Here is a 15,850-nt window from a genome sequence, read left to right on the forward strand (position 1 = left end):
TTTCATTATAGATCAATTCTAAACAAGTGAAGCCTTACCTGTGCAATACCACGTCCCAAAGGCAAACTGTTGCAGGAAGTGAACTTTTCCAAAAAAGACTAATATATTAAGCCAGTACCTCATCTATATCCCTTTGCCACAAATGCAACAAAATAGCCACTGAACAGTAACAAAAGCTTCATTAGTTTGTTAATAATAAAAATAAGCACAAAGGTTCGTTTTACTTAAGAAGCAGTAGAGAAGTGGGTAAACAGATAAGAGATTGTTGCACTGAATCAACAAGAGAGAACCACATAACTGAAGCAATGAAGACATCTAAACCACAATCTGTTGTGTACACGCTGATTTCAGAAGGCAAATAACATTTGATTTTTCTGTGCTGTGTTCTGGTTGAATTGTCTACTTTTGAACATCTTAAATACAAGTACAGGCTTTTAGTCTTTTATCAACACCATAACATACATTTTCAAATCCCTCAAATTGAATGTTCTATCTTCTAATTAGAATCCTGCTAGATCTGTATGCAGTCTTACGAACCACTTTAACCTTATTTTAATTTTTTATTACAAAAATTAGAACTACTCATTATTTTAGGAAGACAGCATTATGACTGTGATATATCAGTTCTCATTTTATCACTAAACTACTTTGTAAACTCAGTGCTTGAAGCAGATATTGGTAGTAATGTCTGGTGACAAGACATTTTTTGTACAAATACAAAAATAAAACTTCAGAAAAAAAACTGAGAGCATGCATTTAGTTACTTATCCATACATACTCTACTCACTCTCGTGCTACGTTAAAATTAGTGTCAAAACATAATTGTAGCAAATCTAGCACTTGTTAAAAACTAAAACCCAAACCAGAAAAACAAGAAACCATCTAATATTACACCCTCTCAACACCTCGCTAAGATTACTTAAGAAAGAGTGATATTCAGGCTATTGCTTTCCATACAGTAAACTTTCAGCATACATGTATTGTGAATAATACTTATTGAAGAAACTAGTTTCCTGTAGACATTAAGCACCATTTTAGCTTTGCTTCAATTCTGTTCAGATGCCTAGAAAAAACTCCAATAGACAATTGGATATTGCTACGAAAAAAAAACTGAATATTACTGAAAGATGTTTTTCTGGTCTTTTAACTACACTAAATATTTTCAAATAGCAATATTGTATTGATTATATTTCAGCTTAACCTACCATCTTTAAAACACAGTATTCAACTGGAAGTAATTTAAAGAAAGCTAGAATACTGCACTGAGACTGTTATAGGTAATTTGCTTCAGGGAATCACAGATTTCTAAGGGTTGGAAGGGACCTCGAAAGATCATCAGGTCCAGCCCCCCTGCCAAAACAGGTTCCTCCTTAGAGCAGGCTGCCCAGGTAGGCGTCCAGATGGGCCTTGACTATCTCCAGAGAAGGAGACTCCACAACCTCCCTGGGCAGCCTGTCCCAGTGCTCCGCCACCCTCACTGTGAAGAAGTTCTTTCGCATGTTGGTGCAGAACTTCCTGTGCTCTAATTTGTGGCCATTGCCCCTTGTCCTGTCCCCACAAACCACTGAAAAGAGGTTGGCCAGATCCCTCTGTCTCCCACACCTCAGGTATTTACACACATTGATGAGATCCCCTCTCAGTCTTCTTTTCTCCAGGCAGAACTCAGGTCTCTCAGCCTTTCCTCATAGGGAAGATGCTCCAGGACCCGTATCATCTTTGTGGCCCTCCGCTGGACTCTTTCCAGGAGATCCCTGTCTTTTTTGTACCGGGAAGCCCAGAACTGGACACAGTACTCCAGGTGAGGCCTGACCAGGGCAGAGCAGAGGGGGAGGATCACCTCCTTTGACCTGCTGGCCACGCTCCTTTTAATGCACGCCAGGATCCCATTGACCCTCTTGGCCACGAGGGCACACTGCTGGCTCATGGTCAAGCTGTCGTCCACCAGGACCCCCAGGTCCTTCTCCTCAGAGGTCCTCTCCAGCAGCCTATACTAATACATGCGGTTGTTCTTTCCTAGGTGCAGGACTCTACACTTGCTCTTGTTAAACCTCATTTGGTTTCTTCCTGCCCATCTCTCCAGCTTGTCCAGGTCTCGCTGAATGGCAGCACAGCCTTCTGGCATGTCAGCCACAAAACATTTTTTTTTTTAAGCCTCTGGCTTAGGTAGCAAGAAATTATTGATAATTATTGAAAATTACCAATATTGGGGTTATCAGTACTTACACCAATTGATTATTTTAGGTGATTAATTTACCTGAAAAGACAAAGTCATACTGAACCAAGTCATTGTGCAGCTGAGCACTTACTGTTTCATATAATCAAACTTTAAACTTGTTTTTAGGTAGCAGTAACCAAAAAAATTAGTAATTTCCATGCAAAAACAGATCAAATGGTAATCTACCTTCGTCACACAGAAAGCTGAAAAAAACACCACCTCCTGATGGTAGATATTTACATTTTTTAACATTAGACTCTTTTTTGTATTTTACAACAGTTGTTGGAAACGCCAATTAACAAACACACACCAACTGTGGCTTCGATGTAATCCCATCATACTTGAAGCTTCTGCTGAGGTTTAGGTCACATATTAATACATTTAGAAAATACTATAAGGGAAGAAACACAGTGACAGCAACTACCAGGACTCACAAGTTAAGAAAAGTAACTGAGCTGACAGGGAAAGAAAGAATATGATAATGATGTGCATAGTACCATATTAGGAGTGGGACAGCATAGCTGGGTAGACAGATGACTTGGATAAAGGAACCAGTGCAAGGCAAAGGATAGGACAGATAGCTACTGGTAAGATATCCCAAGTACAACTTTTATTAAGCTGAAGAAGCATCCTGAATGGTAAGCAGTATAAGTCCAGGGTTTGACTTTCAAACTTACACTGGACAAACTAAACTACACTGAAGAGACATTTCAATACTCATGTTCAAACTTTTCTTCTGTAATTTGCCTCATACAGTATCCTATTATTTCAATAGATTGTGAAAACATTTGATCTGAGTAAGGAAAATAGAGCTAGCACCATAGAACACAATTGTAATTACACAGAGCTCAGAGAACACAACCATAAGCAAGGCAACAGGCACTGATTTCAGTATTATGCGTCAGGAATATTTTCAAATATAAAATTCACTTTATAAGTTGCAGCTTTTGATCCAAGTTTAGAAAATAGCCTGGCTCCTAACTACCTTGTTTTCCTTAAAATTTCCTTAAGCAGTTATTTCCCCTTCTTCTAGACTTGCTGAAATTAAGCTAAAATTACATCTCTTACCTTCTTCTTCACTGCATTAAGTAGGGGATCTGTGTTTTTGTGGCTTCCTGTATGAGACTTCTGCAACCTTTTTGACAAGGTTCTACCACATACAAGTATCTCAGACCCATTTTATATTTTGTATATGAAACAGCATTCCTTAGAGAGGCTTTTCTCCAAACCGTTTTAAAAGATATCTTTTGATTATGAATTGAACAGGATGTAGGGATTGCCACCAGAGGATGAGTAGAAATCACGTACAGCTATAACCCAAATATTCTAAGGAAATGTAAGCAAGTAATTACTAATAAAACTGCTTACATTCATGCAACTTGTTTGGCAACAGCAGTATACCATAAGGATAGCTGCTACAATTCATAACAGCATCTTGTAATAAAACAGCTTTATGCATCCCTCTCAAACTGTTTAGTGCTCAAATCTCATCAGATGGCTGAGTAAGCATTACACTTTGGGACAGTAAATCTCTGTTTCCAATATGGTCTATATTCACAGACATGTACTGTTGCGTTTGCTGTAAGACACTTCCAGCTAAGCACGCATATAAAAAAAATAGCAATATATGAAAATATCTGCATGCTATTTTGCCTAGTCAGTTATCTAGTCTGAAAACACATTAGGAGCTTTGAAGGACCAGCAGCTCAACAGCTACTCACTTCTACCAGAAAAAGCTAATTTGAAGTTTGGGTTTATAAACATGGAAGTAATATCAAAGAGTTATCTTTATACATGTCACTGTCAATATGCACATCTTTATCCACACAACTAAGGCATACATAGGATTGCAATGACACGTTCTGCTTGTTCTAGAGAAAAATTAAAAGAGAAAAGGGCTTAGTAAAGAGCAGCAAATCTGATTTCATGACCACAGATGATACTTTAAAGGCAGATGCTCAAAGAGCTGTATCTATTTATCTGTATGGATATACGGATAGCTCATAGAAAACAAGACTAGCTCAACTGCAGCATGTAATTGAATCTGTAAGGAAAAAACACCAGGTATTACGGATATTCCAATAAAACAGAAAAGGACATCACCAGACCTAATGGCTACCAGTTGAAGCCACTTTTCAAAACCAAATGAGAAGATGGCATCTGTTTTTAGCATGGAGGTAGACTTCCCACAGAAGCTAGCCAGTGGAAAGAAACCACGGATTTTTGGCCTATTGATGTTTTCAAGACTCAGCACTTTGACCCAGGTCGGAAACATCTGGTACTCTAAGGAAGAAAGAAGTTTTGGGCATTTCTTTCTTTTTTTTTTTTTTTTTTACTAAAGTAATTGTATGTATTTGAGTCCTGTCACAATATTCGGAAGGCTTCTAAAATTGCATAATCCCCTTGAGGTGTCAGGATAACAAACAGAAATAAGAAAACTAATATAGTAATCATCACAACAGACAACTGGTGGTCCACTGAGTCTAGAATTTAATCCTCAACAATAGTAAGAGATTTCAAAAGAACATGGGGAAAAATAACAATTACAAAATAAACACCTAAAATCTGTTCCAAAAACATTTGAGCAGGAAGCTGACTTGTGCATTGGAACAGGGCATACACTTATGCTTAACCCACCTTCTAAACACACCAAAAATATACATTTGTCTAATAGAATCACAGAATCGTCTAGGTTGGAAGAGACCTCCAAGATCACCTAGTCCAACCACTGACCTAACATTAACAAGTCCTCCACTAAACCATATCACTAAGCCATATCATCTAAACGTCTTTTAAAGACCTCCAGGGATGGTGCCAGAACCACTTCCCTGGGCAGCCCATTCCAATGCCTAACAACCCTTTCAGTAGAGAAGTTCCTCCGAATATCCAACCTAAACCTCCCCTGGTGCAACTTCAGCCCATTCCCCCTCGTCCTGTCACCAGGCACGTGGGAGAACAGACCAACCCCCAACTTGCTACAGCCTCCCTTAAGGTATCTACAGAGTGCAATACAAACAGGAAGTTTATACAAATGAATAATCCGAAGTATGCGTCTTTTGCCAGTTTTAAAATTGCAAATTTCTAATTTATTTAAATATTCCTTTCTTCTGTTTTGAGGAAGGATGAGGAGAAGCACATGGTCATTTTTTTGCATCAGAAACAAACAAACAAACAAACAAAAAAACAAGCATTAGAGGAATTCCAAGTTTTTACAGCAAAATCAAAAGAATACTCTTCAATGCAAATTCTGGATTGAATAACTTGCCAAGACAAATTTGCTGGTACATGCTTAGGATTCAGGGATAAATATGCCCTATTCCAACCCAGATCTAGCCTAAAAGCTTTTTAAGTCTCAGATTTTCATGGTAGTGTGTATATTGTTTTCATCAGCTTGAGAAAATTGAAAAATAATCAGTCCCTTCTCCAAACACATTTGACTGGAAAACATGCCCTAAAAAATGTCTATGTAACTGCAGAGCCTTCTAATGACAGAAATACTAACAATGTGGAATGTGTGCAGAGCTTGTGTATTTAGCCATTTTTGTTATCAGGGGGAACCAAGAAATTGATCAGTAAGCATATTCATTTAGAGTATTTATTTAGAAAAGTATTATTTATCTCCTTAGAATAAAATATTCCTTTTATGATGGATTTAAATATGAGAAGAAAAAAAAAACACATCAATGTGCCTAAATATTACAAACATATTTGAAGAGTTTGGAAAAAAATAATTAAAAAATAGAGAAGGTCTAAGAAAATCAGAAATTATTACTTACAGTAGCCAAGGTTTTAGAATTCTATTATGTACTCAAACAAAGGGATAAGGAGAAGAAGGTATCAAAGTATTTTTCCAATGTTCATAGGCCCTAGTCTTATAAGGAGCAAACGTTACTCTTTTGTTTTGAAGCACAGTATCTTGCTGCTTGATACAAATCTGTAACTGTAATACATAGGAAGTACTTTTCCAGTAAGTTTTGAAAGGCTATTGGATTAAAATGGTTACTGACCCTGTTCAAGAGTAGCTCCACAGCTCTAAAAAATTATTTTACTGACTGTACATGCTAACTTCCTGAATTGATAGTGTTTAGTTTAAGAACTTACCCTTTTTACCTAGTTTACATGACGTTCATGTAGTAGCTGTAAATGGTTAAAAATAAGAAAACTAATTTAACAATAACCATGAGTCAATGAGAAGCCCAACATAGCAGCAATAATAATAATAATAAAATTAAATTAAAAAATAATAATAATAAATAAAAAAAAAAAAAAAAAAAAAAAAAAAAAAACCAGAAGCTGTTTTAGCAGGTGGGGAAGGCAGAAGGGAAAAGTGTCAATCTATACATGCCTATATATTTACATCAGAAATCCCTGCATTCAAATTCTGTAATTTAGACTGCAAACAATGCTGACTTTTAATAATGATCACTGGAGAAAAACTGCCAAGAATAACAAATTATTCCCAGAGAGAAACTGTGCGGGTACACAGAATTCACATATTATGTCTAGCTGTTTGTTGCTCATTCTACAAATACATATTAATATTAGAATAGCAGTCTGGTTTCCAGCACTGGTCATATTAATTATTACTGGAGTTCTCTGTCAGCTTCATAGGTTCTCAATGAAAAGTTTCTGAAGACAGTAGTTTATTAAACTCCAACTTCATCTTTATTAGGCTCACCCAGATCAAGAATCCTGGTAATACTTTATCACAATTGATCACATTGTGTTTTTAACCTATTAGTTGATTATTGTCTTTCCATAGTAATGAAATTTTAAATACTTCAACATGCTGAATCGCAATGGCTATCTCTGCAGTGCCTTGTCCTGCAGGCTGGAGTGCATCCCCTGTAATTCAGTATCTATGTACAGTCTCAGAGGAGGACTCCTAATGGCCAAGATGCTGATACATATGCTGGCTCAACTAGTCAAATCGATATGAGAGCAAGAGTTGCACCTTAATTCAACAAGCCTGTGTTAGAAAATCTAACTGCTCCATGATTAGTTCCAGCAGGTCTGGGCCACCAGACCCAGAAAATTAAGTTACAACACGTAACGCTATAAAACGGTAAGGCACCAGGAAAGGATGGAAGGGAAAAGAAAGAGAAAGGGAAGCGTAAAGTAAGAGATTCTCAAGATTGCCCAGTTTAAACTATCCTTTATAGATCAGGGAGATTGCTGTTCAAAGGGGGAAGGAAAAAATAAATTTAAAAAAAAAAAAAAAAAAAAAAAAAAACAAACAGAAGAAAAAAAAGAACAGAAAACTCTGAATGCATAGTTATTTGGGAACACCCTCAAAACTGAGCCTATTCCATAAGGTTTCCCTGAAAAGCCACTTCAACCATCCTGAGAATTACACAGAAGTTTTCTTATGATCTTATGTTATTGCAACTCTGTTCTAAAATAGCCAGTTTTAGTTTACCTCATATTTATCAACAGATCTTAATGCTACATCTCTAAAGGTCACTTGACTTATGCTACAGTATAAATGAGAAGAGACACATTAGATTTTGGGTTAGATTTTCTTGTGTTTTCTTCTCCTAAAAGCATTCTTAGGGAGGGGTGTTTAGGTTTATTCTTTTAACTTATTTGCTTGTCTAGTACTGCTGCTATGTAGATCTATTATTAATGCTACCAACATTGTCAGTACAAGAAGTTAGAAAGCAAGCCTAAAGAAATTCATGCATAAAGATGATAAAGATGATAAAATATACATTAATCAAAAAAAAAAAAAAAAAGAAACAAATGCAAAGTGTTTAAATCAAGTTATCACGTTACAATGAGAACTACACAGTCTTTTATGAATTGGGGAAGAGGAAGGCAGAGGAGAAAGGTTTTGGTCAATATATTTGCTTTATTAATTAAGGTGTATACATGTGTATATATATATATATGTTGTCTCACCTTAATAAATATTTTACACTAGGATCGCATATCTCTCAGGTAACCATTAAAACCAAAGTAAATCTTTGTCCAACAGCAGTACAAGTTACTTGTGTGCACAGGTTATAACAGGAAGTTTGCCTCGAGGCCTTTTTCCCTTGCACAAGATACCCTACATATGATTTGATATTAAAGGCTTCCTCCTTAAGCTTCTCCCACTTGCCTCCATCTCGGTTTATGTACAAGTTACGTACGAGTTATGTACAAGTATGGATATACCAAAAAGAATCATATGCCAGAAAGCTACTCATAAACTGACACAACAAAAGAAAACTAAAAGATGTGATCCCTCTCCAAATAGAATATAAGGAAAGGTTTCCTGTAACATTTTTAATTCAAATATATGTATAGAAAAACATTTAATTTTAAAAAGGTCACAGGTTCTAGAAAGAAAAATTAGAACTAAAATCAGTGAAATTCTGTTGGATCTGGAAGGGATAACCTAATTTGAACCTAATAGTTGAGTACGATTCATGCCTGACTGCAGAAGGCCTGAAACCTCATCTTGGTGTTATTAGGAATATAAACAAAGAGACAAAGCTCAGTTACCCTGAGAACCCCTAACAGCAACTATCACTTAAGTATAGCAGTACATTAGTTACTGCTGGACAGAGAATACCTGACCATGTAGACTTAAAACCTGGCCAACCTTAACCACTCCTATGAAATGCTCTTATTGCAATGTGCTCCTTCAAATGTGTCCCAGTAAAGTATTTGGTGACAGACTTACGATGTGAAGAAGAACAAGACAAGAAAACAACATTTATTTTTTGCAGCTATCAGTGCTGTCCTAAAGTAGTCTGTAAAAATAAAATGTAGACAGTATGAAACACCCAAGAAATTCTGAATAGCATGGCGCACTGACACAACTTCATGTGAATGAAAACTGACTGCATTATGCTCAATTCCCACTCTCCTAGGATTTTACTGTAATAACAGTTATCTATTAGATGTTAATAAAAAGAATGAGCAATTTTATATATAAAATAAATAAAAAGAATGGACAAATTTATAGCTATTGTTACAACATGTTACTTTTTTTCTAATTCCTGTTCATATTTCAAATAGAATACAAAAAAGCACAAATTTTTAAGTATATGGAAATCAAAAAAAAAAAAAAAAAGCTGATGTACAGAAGGGTATTGCCTGTTCTTTACTGAAATTATCTCAGCATGCAAAAAGAGATGCTAAGACATACAAAGCAAGATAATTAACTGTGGTAAAAAAAAAAAAAAAAAAAAAGCCAAAATATTTTAGAAGACTGTTGGGCCCAGTCTAATATCATTGTGTTGTTTCAACTTACTTTAGTAACTCCAAACATATATTCTATTTGTTCTTACATTTCACAGCAGAGATTTACTGCTAAACTAGATCTGACCTGAGAATGAGAAAGCAGTCAATTCAGTATAACTGCTGGGTAATAAATTTTGCATCAGATGAAGCCTGGCATTTGGCTCATGCAGAAATACAAAAGCTATGAGCTATGAATGCCAAGTGAGGAACTGCAGAATACTAATGTTTGCAATCACCCATTTGAAACCCAGTTTAAACTCCAATAACTCTGGAGAGAGCGCTCTTTTAAGCACAGTTTGGTTACAAAGCATACAGGAAGAAAGCCTGCCTTTCAAAGCAACCTCTTTAAGGAATGTCTTTCCACAATCTTTTTTTCCTTAAAGGAGATCTACCTTCATTCACCATGCTGTATCAGCAGATGAAGTCAGAAAGATGGTATTTTCTTTAAATAATATAAATATATATATATGTGAAGGTAAGATAACTGGTTCTCTTTGATGTAAAATTACATGGCATACAGAAAAAAAAAACACTAATTTCTACTTTCTGCTAGGATACGTCATAAGTTCCTATTCATCTTAAAATACTGCATTCAAAAAGGAGTACTCAACTTTTAAGGCAACTTGTAATGCTAGAATGCTCTCTCATACACTGAAGATGTTAATTTTTCAGATTGATTGACTAATGTATATCCAATGCAGGTACTAGATAACAAATATAGCTTAATACTGGGGAAAATCTCAGGCAAACTAATAGTTTAACTGTACACCTGACACGTAATTTTAGCCAAGAATCTGAAGACCTCTTTTGAGGGTGATCAGAAAATACGTTTGACACAGATACTAAACCTATTCTGAATTATTTGTATTAACACTATTATGTCAAAAAACAGACCTCAGAAAGAGAATTTCATTGTTCAGAAAAATCACAGATAAAATTATGTTAGGAAAAAGGACAATAAAAGTAATGCCAGACTAAAGTATTTTGGGTAACAGAAAGTCTTGTCATCCTTCATAGCAACGCTTCCAAATAACATACCAGAAGTGGCACCTAAAATAGAGAGGAACTTGCTTTGGTAGGTGGATTTGTCAACAACGTGCAGAAAAAGCTTATTCAAAACTTGCAATCAATGACAAAGATTTTAAGTTATATTCTCAGATCTAAACTGCCATCAGCGTTCCTAACATTTGCTTTATTGATACTAACCTTGAGAGATATTTATATTTCAACACTCTCTTTTCATGAACAATGAGAGTACCAAGCCAGAACTGAAGGACAACTAAAAGCTAAACCAAACCAAGATGATCTGTTTCAGACTTCTGAGCTCTGAGTATAGTTTGTGCTACAAGCATTTCATTGTGAAGACCTTGTAAACAAAAATGGTGTTACAAGTTGGTCTTTTGAATAACATTTTGATAACCAAACACCTTATGATCAGAAAACAGCTAAAAATAACTGCTTTGAGTAGTTCCAGTGTCAAGGTTAACCAAAACCAGATACAGCATCTCTTTTTGACAAGACTATAGCTATACTAATGGAAAAGACAAAAACACTGAGCAAAATACCTAAAATTGCTTAAGAAATACTCCAGTCTTTTATAATGGAAGAATAAAAAAATCCTTAAAAACTATTTATTTAAAGCATGTTTATTTCCTAAAGAATTTAATCCCATCAAAATACCCACTCAAATTTAGAATAAATTTACATGTATAAATTTCTAGACGTCTGCAGCTGGAAACTGCGTAAAATGTAATGAACAGTATTTCCTAATGTATGAACCACACTTAGATCCAGATAAAATCAACATATAAAAAGAGAGCATGTCCCAAGTCTTAATCTATATCTACTTTCCAAGTTACCTCAAATATTAATGTCAGTAAAAGAACTTTACTAACAGATTTTGTAAAGAATTTTTTTCTAACATTAACAGAAGCAGGAAAGTAAGGAATTACTGATTTTATTATTATTATTATGAGAAAAAAAATAGCTCTCTAAAATAAACTTTATTCATCTGGGCATAACAACACAGACTAGCAGGAACAAGTCTGTGGAGCGTTTCAATTCAGTTACCAACAATTTGCACTCCCCTTCATAAAGAGGGCAGATAAGAACACATTAAGAACAGGAGGAGGATGAACAGTTGTCAAATCAGTAATCAAGAAAAAAAGAACACCCTCATGAAATGTCGAATAATGACCTGGAAACTAAAATGAGGCACTTGAGCTGAAGCATCAATCATCCAGATAGGGAGAAGTAATATTTAGATGACTCCTGTACACAAAGGCTGAACAACCCACAGAGAAAATGGCTCCAGTAGCTCGTATGATCTAGTTGCAGTTTGATGCGCTATCTCTAGGTAAATATGTCTAAGCAAAGAAAGACCTTACAAGAACAGAGAGATTACCTCAGAAAAGAGAACTGGGTGTTTGACAGACAAAGCACAGTGCAAACACTTTAAAATGTCTGTACACAAATGCAAGAGAAACAAGGGATTAGACAAGGGTTTAATTAAGGATGCAAATTAATAGATACTTTGATTTAAAGGTGAAGGCAGACACTGACTGCCCACAGAATGCTTTAAACAAGTTGTATGGCATGATAGGAAGTATAAAAAAATGACTTTTTATTAGACAGGAGATTACAGAATTATCTCCACAGAGAAGTGGGATAACCTCCTAGAATTTCCTGAGTTACATGAAACACGGTAGTCACAACACTAGAAGTATTTAGTAGAGAACAATCATATGCCATTAACAAGCACACATATGAAATAATAATTTCAGCAATTAAGTATGTACTAGATAATTTACCTTCTGTTCAAAGGGGCTCAAAAGAGCTATACTTTTATGCCTCAGTACTGTCTGTACCTTCCTGTATCTAGACTGTACCCAATTCTTGAAATAAAAATAAGCCAAGTAATTTATTTTAAAAGCAACCACATCTAATTGTTGACTGATGGACAATTTAATCAGGCTACCTGGTCAAGTTAGCCAGATGATTAAACACTGTTCCTGTGAAATAACGTTCAGTAATGGTTTCAACACAAAGACTTATGAAGACAAAGATTTACAAAGACAAGTAAATACCAAAATGAAACTATAACTACATGCATGCATGCATGTATGTGTATAGTACAAAAGCATACATAGATAGGAAAGAAGACTTTTTCAACTAAAAATGTTTAGACTGTTAATTCATTCATTAAATATAACACATTTAAAGCTAGGAATATTTTGTAAAAAGACAACATAACAGCCTTGCTTACAAGTTCACACAGGCAGGTTATTTCAAATACTAGTTGTAGGACCCCGGTGTTGTGATAACACACTATAGCCAATTATAAAAGTAATTGGATGGGTTTCCTCCTTCCAGTTTTCATGAGGTAAAGGGTAAGCAGTAAGAGTAAGCGGTGACAAAATGAAGCCAGAGGAAACAGCATTCACACGTGTAAATTACGGAGCAGTTAGAAGAGGAAAGGAATGCCAAGGCACCTCATTAGTAATTAATATACATTGACCATATGGTGTTTTACCATAACAGTGTTTTAGTTATCTTTCCAGCACAGGTACCCTGTCAAAGAAAGACAAGTTTAAGTGAAAGCTCCATTATTATTTCTAAAATCAATCTAGAAAACTGAATATATCATTAGCATATCCCAAGACACAAAACAAACACAAGATCTGACTAAGAGTTGCTAGCATTTGTTTTCAAATGTTTTGAATGGCGGATCCTGGTTTGGTTCATTTACAAATGGTGAATTCCAACAGTATCAGAGATCTAAGAGAAAGAGCTTCCTACTTTAACACAAAACAGTTGCTAGTTTGAAGAAATGGTAAAACAGCATCCATTTTCCTACAGCTATTTCATTGAAACTCCTTGTAAAACTGGTACAGTACAACAAATAACATAAATGTTTACCAAGGATTACTGTAGAAGAAAACAGTTCTGACTTGAAACATACCTTGTCTTGGAAACTCATCTGACTCCCTGTGAACCAGGTCAGAAACACGATTTCCATAGTGCATCCTGGTGTCATGATCATAAGCTTTCAGAGTCTCACTTGAGCTGTAGGACTTCTGTGTTGGGACTCTGCAGTCTTCACTATCCAGTGAAGAGCTGGTATAGCGACATTCCTTCCCACACCGGCCCCTCGTCAAAGAGCGGTGTCTTCGATCTTTTATGTCCATTGTTGTCTGTCAGATAGATTGTTTTCAGAAAAGCCGCTCTCGTATTTGAGGTCAGTCACTATCACCTAGAAAATTAAAGGATAACACAAAATGAGCAACATTTTGTTTTATTCTATTTTCCCAATGTATCCTTGAAGAAAAATTCAGCACAGCTTGAGAGGAAAGAAAAGACACACATCATGTATCCCTAGAAATTGAAATAATTGACCTGAATAGAAGGGTACAAGGGAAAAAAAAATAAAAAGAGAAAAATCAAATTCTGTATCAGAACTGCATTTTATCTAAATGATCATCATATTGAAAAGTTTAAAATATAATGATAAAGCAAAAACAGTTATCTTCTGATTTTTTTGAATGAGCAGAGATAACAATATGGAAATGACAGCATAGTATTTCTTCCTGTTATACAACAGTACAAAGAAAATCAGACCCAAACCAGCTTTAAATATTTCCTTTCTTACAGGAGGGCTTGCAATTTAGAATGAAGCTTGCAGGAAAGTTGCACATAGATAATTCCTACTCAGTATTAATGCATAACAGTAGTGTACGTTATGCTTTAACAGCATGTTCACAAGCAGCAGAAAGTAATTTTATTGCCCCTGAAATCTAAGGCCCTATTCTGACAAAAAGGTTGGACCAGATATCTTCAGCAATCCTTCTGAGACTCGATATTTCCACTCTTCTCTGAGGCTCTAAGCACACAGTGGGAAGTGGCTGCTCTTGTGCACCACAGAACACGATCACACCATCTTCTTAGTTGTCCCTCAAGATGACCAGTTTCCCCATCTCCACAGTTGCAGTTCTTCAAAATTTTGCAAGTATTTTCTTGCTCATGGACCAGAAAGAGAGAGATTCTTGTAGTCTACTTAATTGGGACACACTTACTGAGGCATATACACTGTAATAGATGCCCATTAGCATGCATAAACTGCAAAATGAAAGATACTGTAGAAAGCAAGAAATACAGTCAGCATGAGCACCCTACCCACTGGGTACTAATTATTTCGAGTTGGTATTTGTATAGATGTCTTTACTTGTGGTATCCCAGGCCCAGGTCTGTACTGCTTCTTAGAAACCCTCATGACAAAACCTTTTTCTGGAAATGCAACCTTCGCCCACAAAAAACACATCGACGTGCTACCAAACAAAACTGGAAAAAAAACGTATGCTTTTCTGTATGCGGTTAAGGAGGTGAGGAAATGGCTGTGGCTCATTTAGCTGGGAAAGCCAAAGTCACTGCCTTTCCCAGTGCTCCCCTCTGTGGGGGTGCCAACTCTGTGCCCACCCGACACGGGGAGCAGGTCCCCCCTGCCCACCGCTACCAGCCCTGGCCAGAGCTCTTCCTTCAACTGCCCAGAAGTACGATTCCCCCTGCCACGACAGCTACCAACTCCAGCAGAAAGATGATGAAAAAGCCACAACACAGGCATGTCTTGTATCGCTGCAGTTGCTCACACAGCACATTTAAGGGGGTCACAACACTGGCGTAAGTATTGGCTAAAATACTTTCAGTATTTTGCTTTTTGGCTGCAATAAATGACGTCCCTATGAAAGGATAAATGTACTTGGCCAGATTTGCTAGTGAACTTGAGAGAAGATTTCTTGGCTTCATTTAGACTCTGACATTTAGACTTGTGGTTTTTAACACCTATATTTTAAAGAAGGAAGTCAGGTAACCAGGAGGAACAGCTGCTTTAAGCCACCCACAAGTACTGTCAGTCTGTGAGTGATAAAAAGTATAAACATGCTTACTTTTCTCTTTTTTTTCTCTTATTTTCATCTGTCATGCTACATTTCAGAGGGGAAAACAGCATACAGAAAGCCAAAACAAAATCAGAAAGCATTCAGCACTTAAAAAGGTAGGGCTATCTTTGGTATATTAGATTAAGGTTAAAACTTTAAAGAAAAACAAAACACCCAAAATATTCTTCCCATTTCTCACCCCTCTGAACATCTAGTGGCTAAACTGAGTTCTATATACCTTTATTCTTCAGCTGAATTCTTTGGTCCTGCAATATTTATTGCAGTGTAAAGCACATAAATACCCTTGCTAGCACTGGTGGCACAAACCCTTGCTTGAAGTTTGAGGAGATAATGATCGTTCAGAAGATTAACAATGCCTGGCTCTTTGATCCCAGTTCAATACTATCTCATCAAACTCAGATATCAATACATCACAGTTATAAAACACAGAAACAGATGAATACAGTATAGA

At 36.1% G+C, this 15,850-nt stretch overlaps 1 protein-coding gene across 12 annotated transcripts in view; it reads right to left on the reverse strand.

Annotated features, from left to right (window-relative positions):
• TENM2 (teneurin transmembrane protein 2) overlaps positions 1–15,850 on the reverse strand; it is a 1,136,432-nt gene that overhangs the window by 503,698 nt on the left and 616,884 nt on the right. For 11 of the 12 annotated variants that reach the window (XM_068697798.1, XM_068697795.1, XM_068697797.1 and 8 more), the window contains one exon: positions 13,410–13,700. In XM_068697798.1, the coding sequence (XP_068553899.1) occupies positions 13,410–13,635 (226 nt within the window). In that variant the 5' untranslated portion in view covers positions 13,636–13,700. Of the gene's footprint in view, positions 1–12,980; positions 13,019–13,409; positions 13,701–15,850 lie in introns of those variants that run through there. The other variant, XM_068697799.1, reaches the window with a different exon arrangement.

Source organism: Anas acuta, chromosome 14 (genome assembly GCF_963932015.1).
Source record: "Anas acuta chromosome 14, bAnaAcu1.1, whole genome shotgun sequence".
In the NCBI taxonomy this organism is placed as follows: domain Eukaryota; kingdom Metazoa; phylum Chordata; class Aves; order Anseriformes; family Anatidae; genus Anas; species Anas acuta.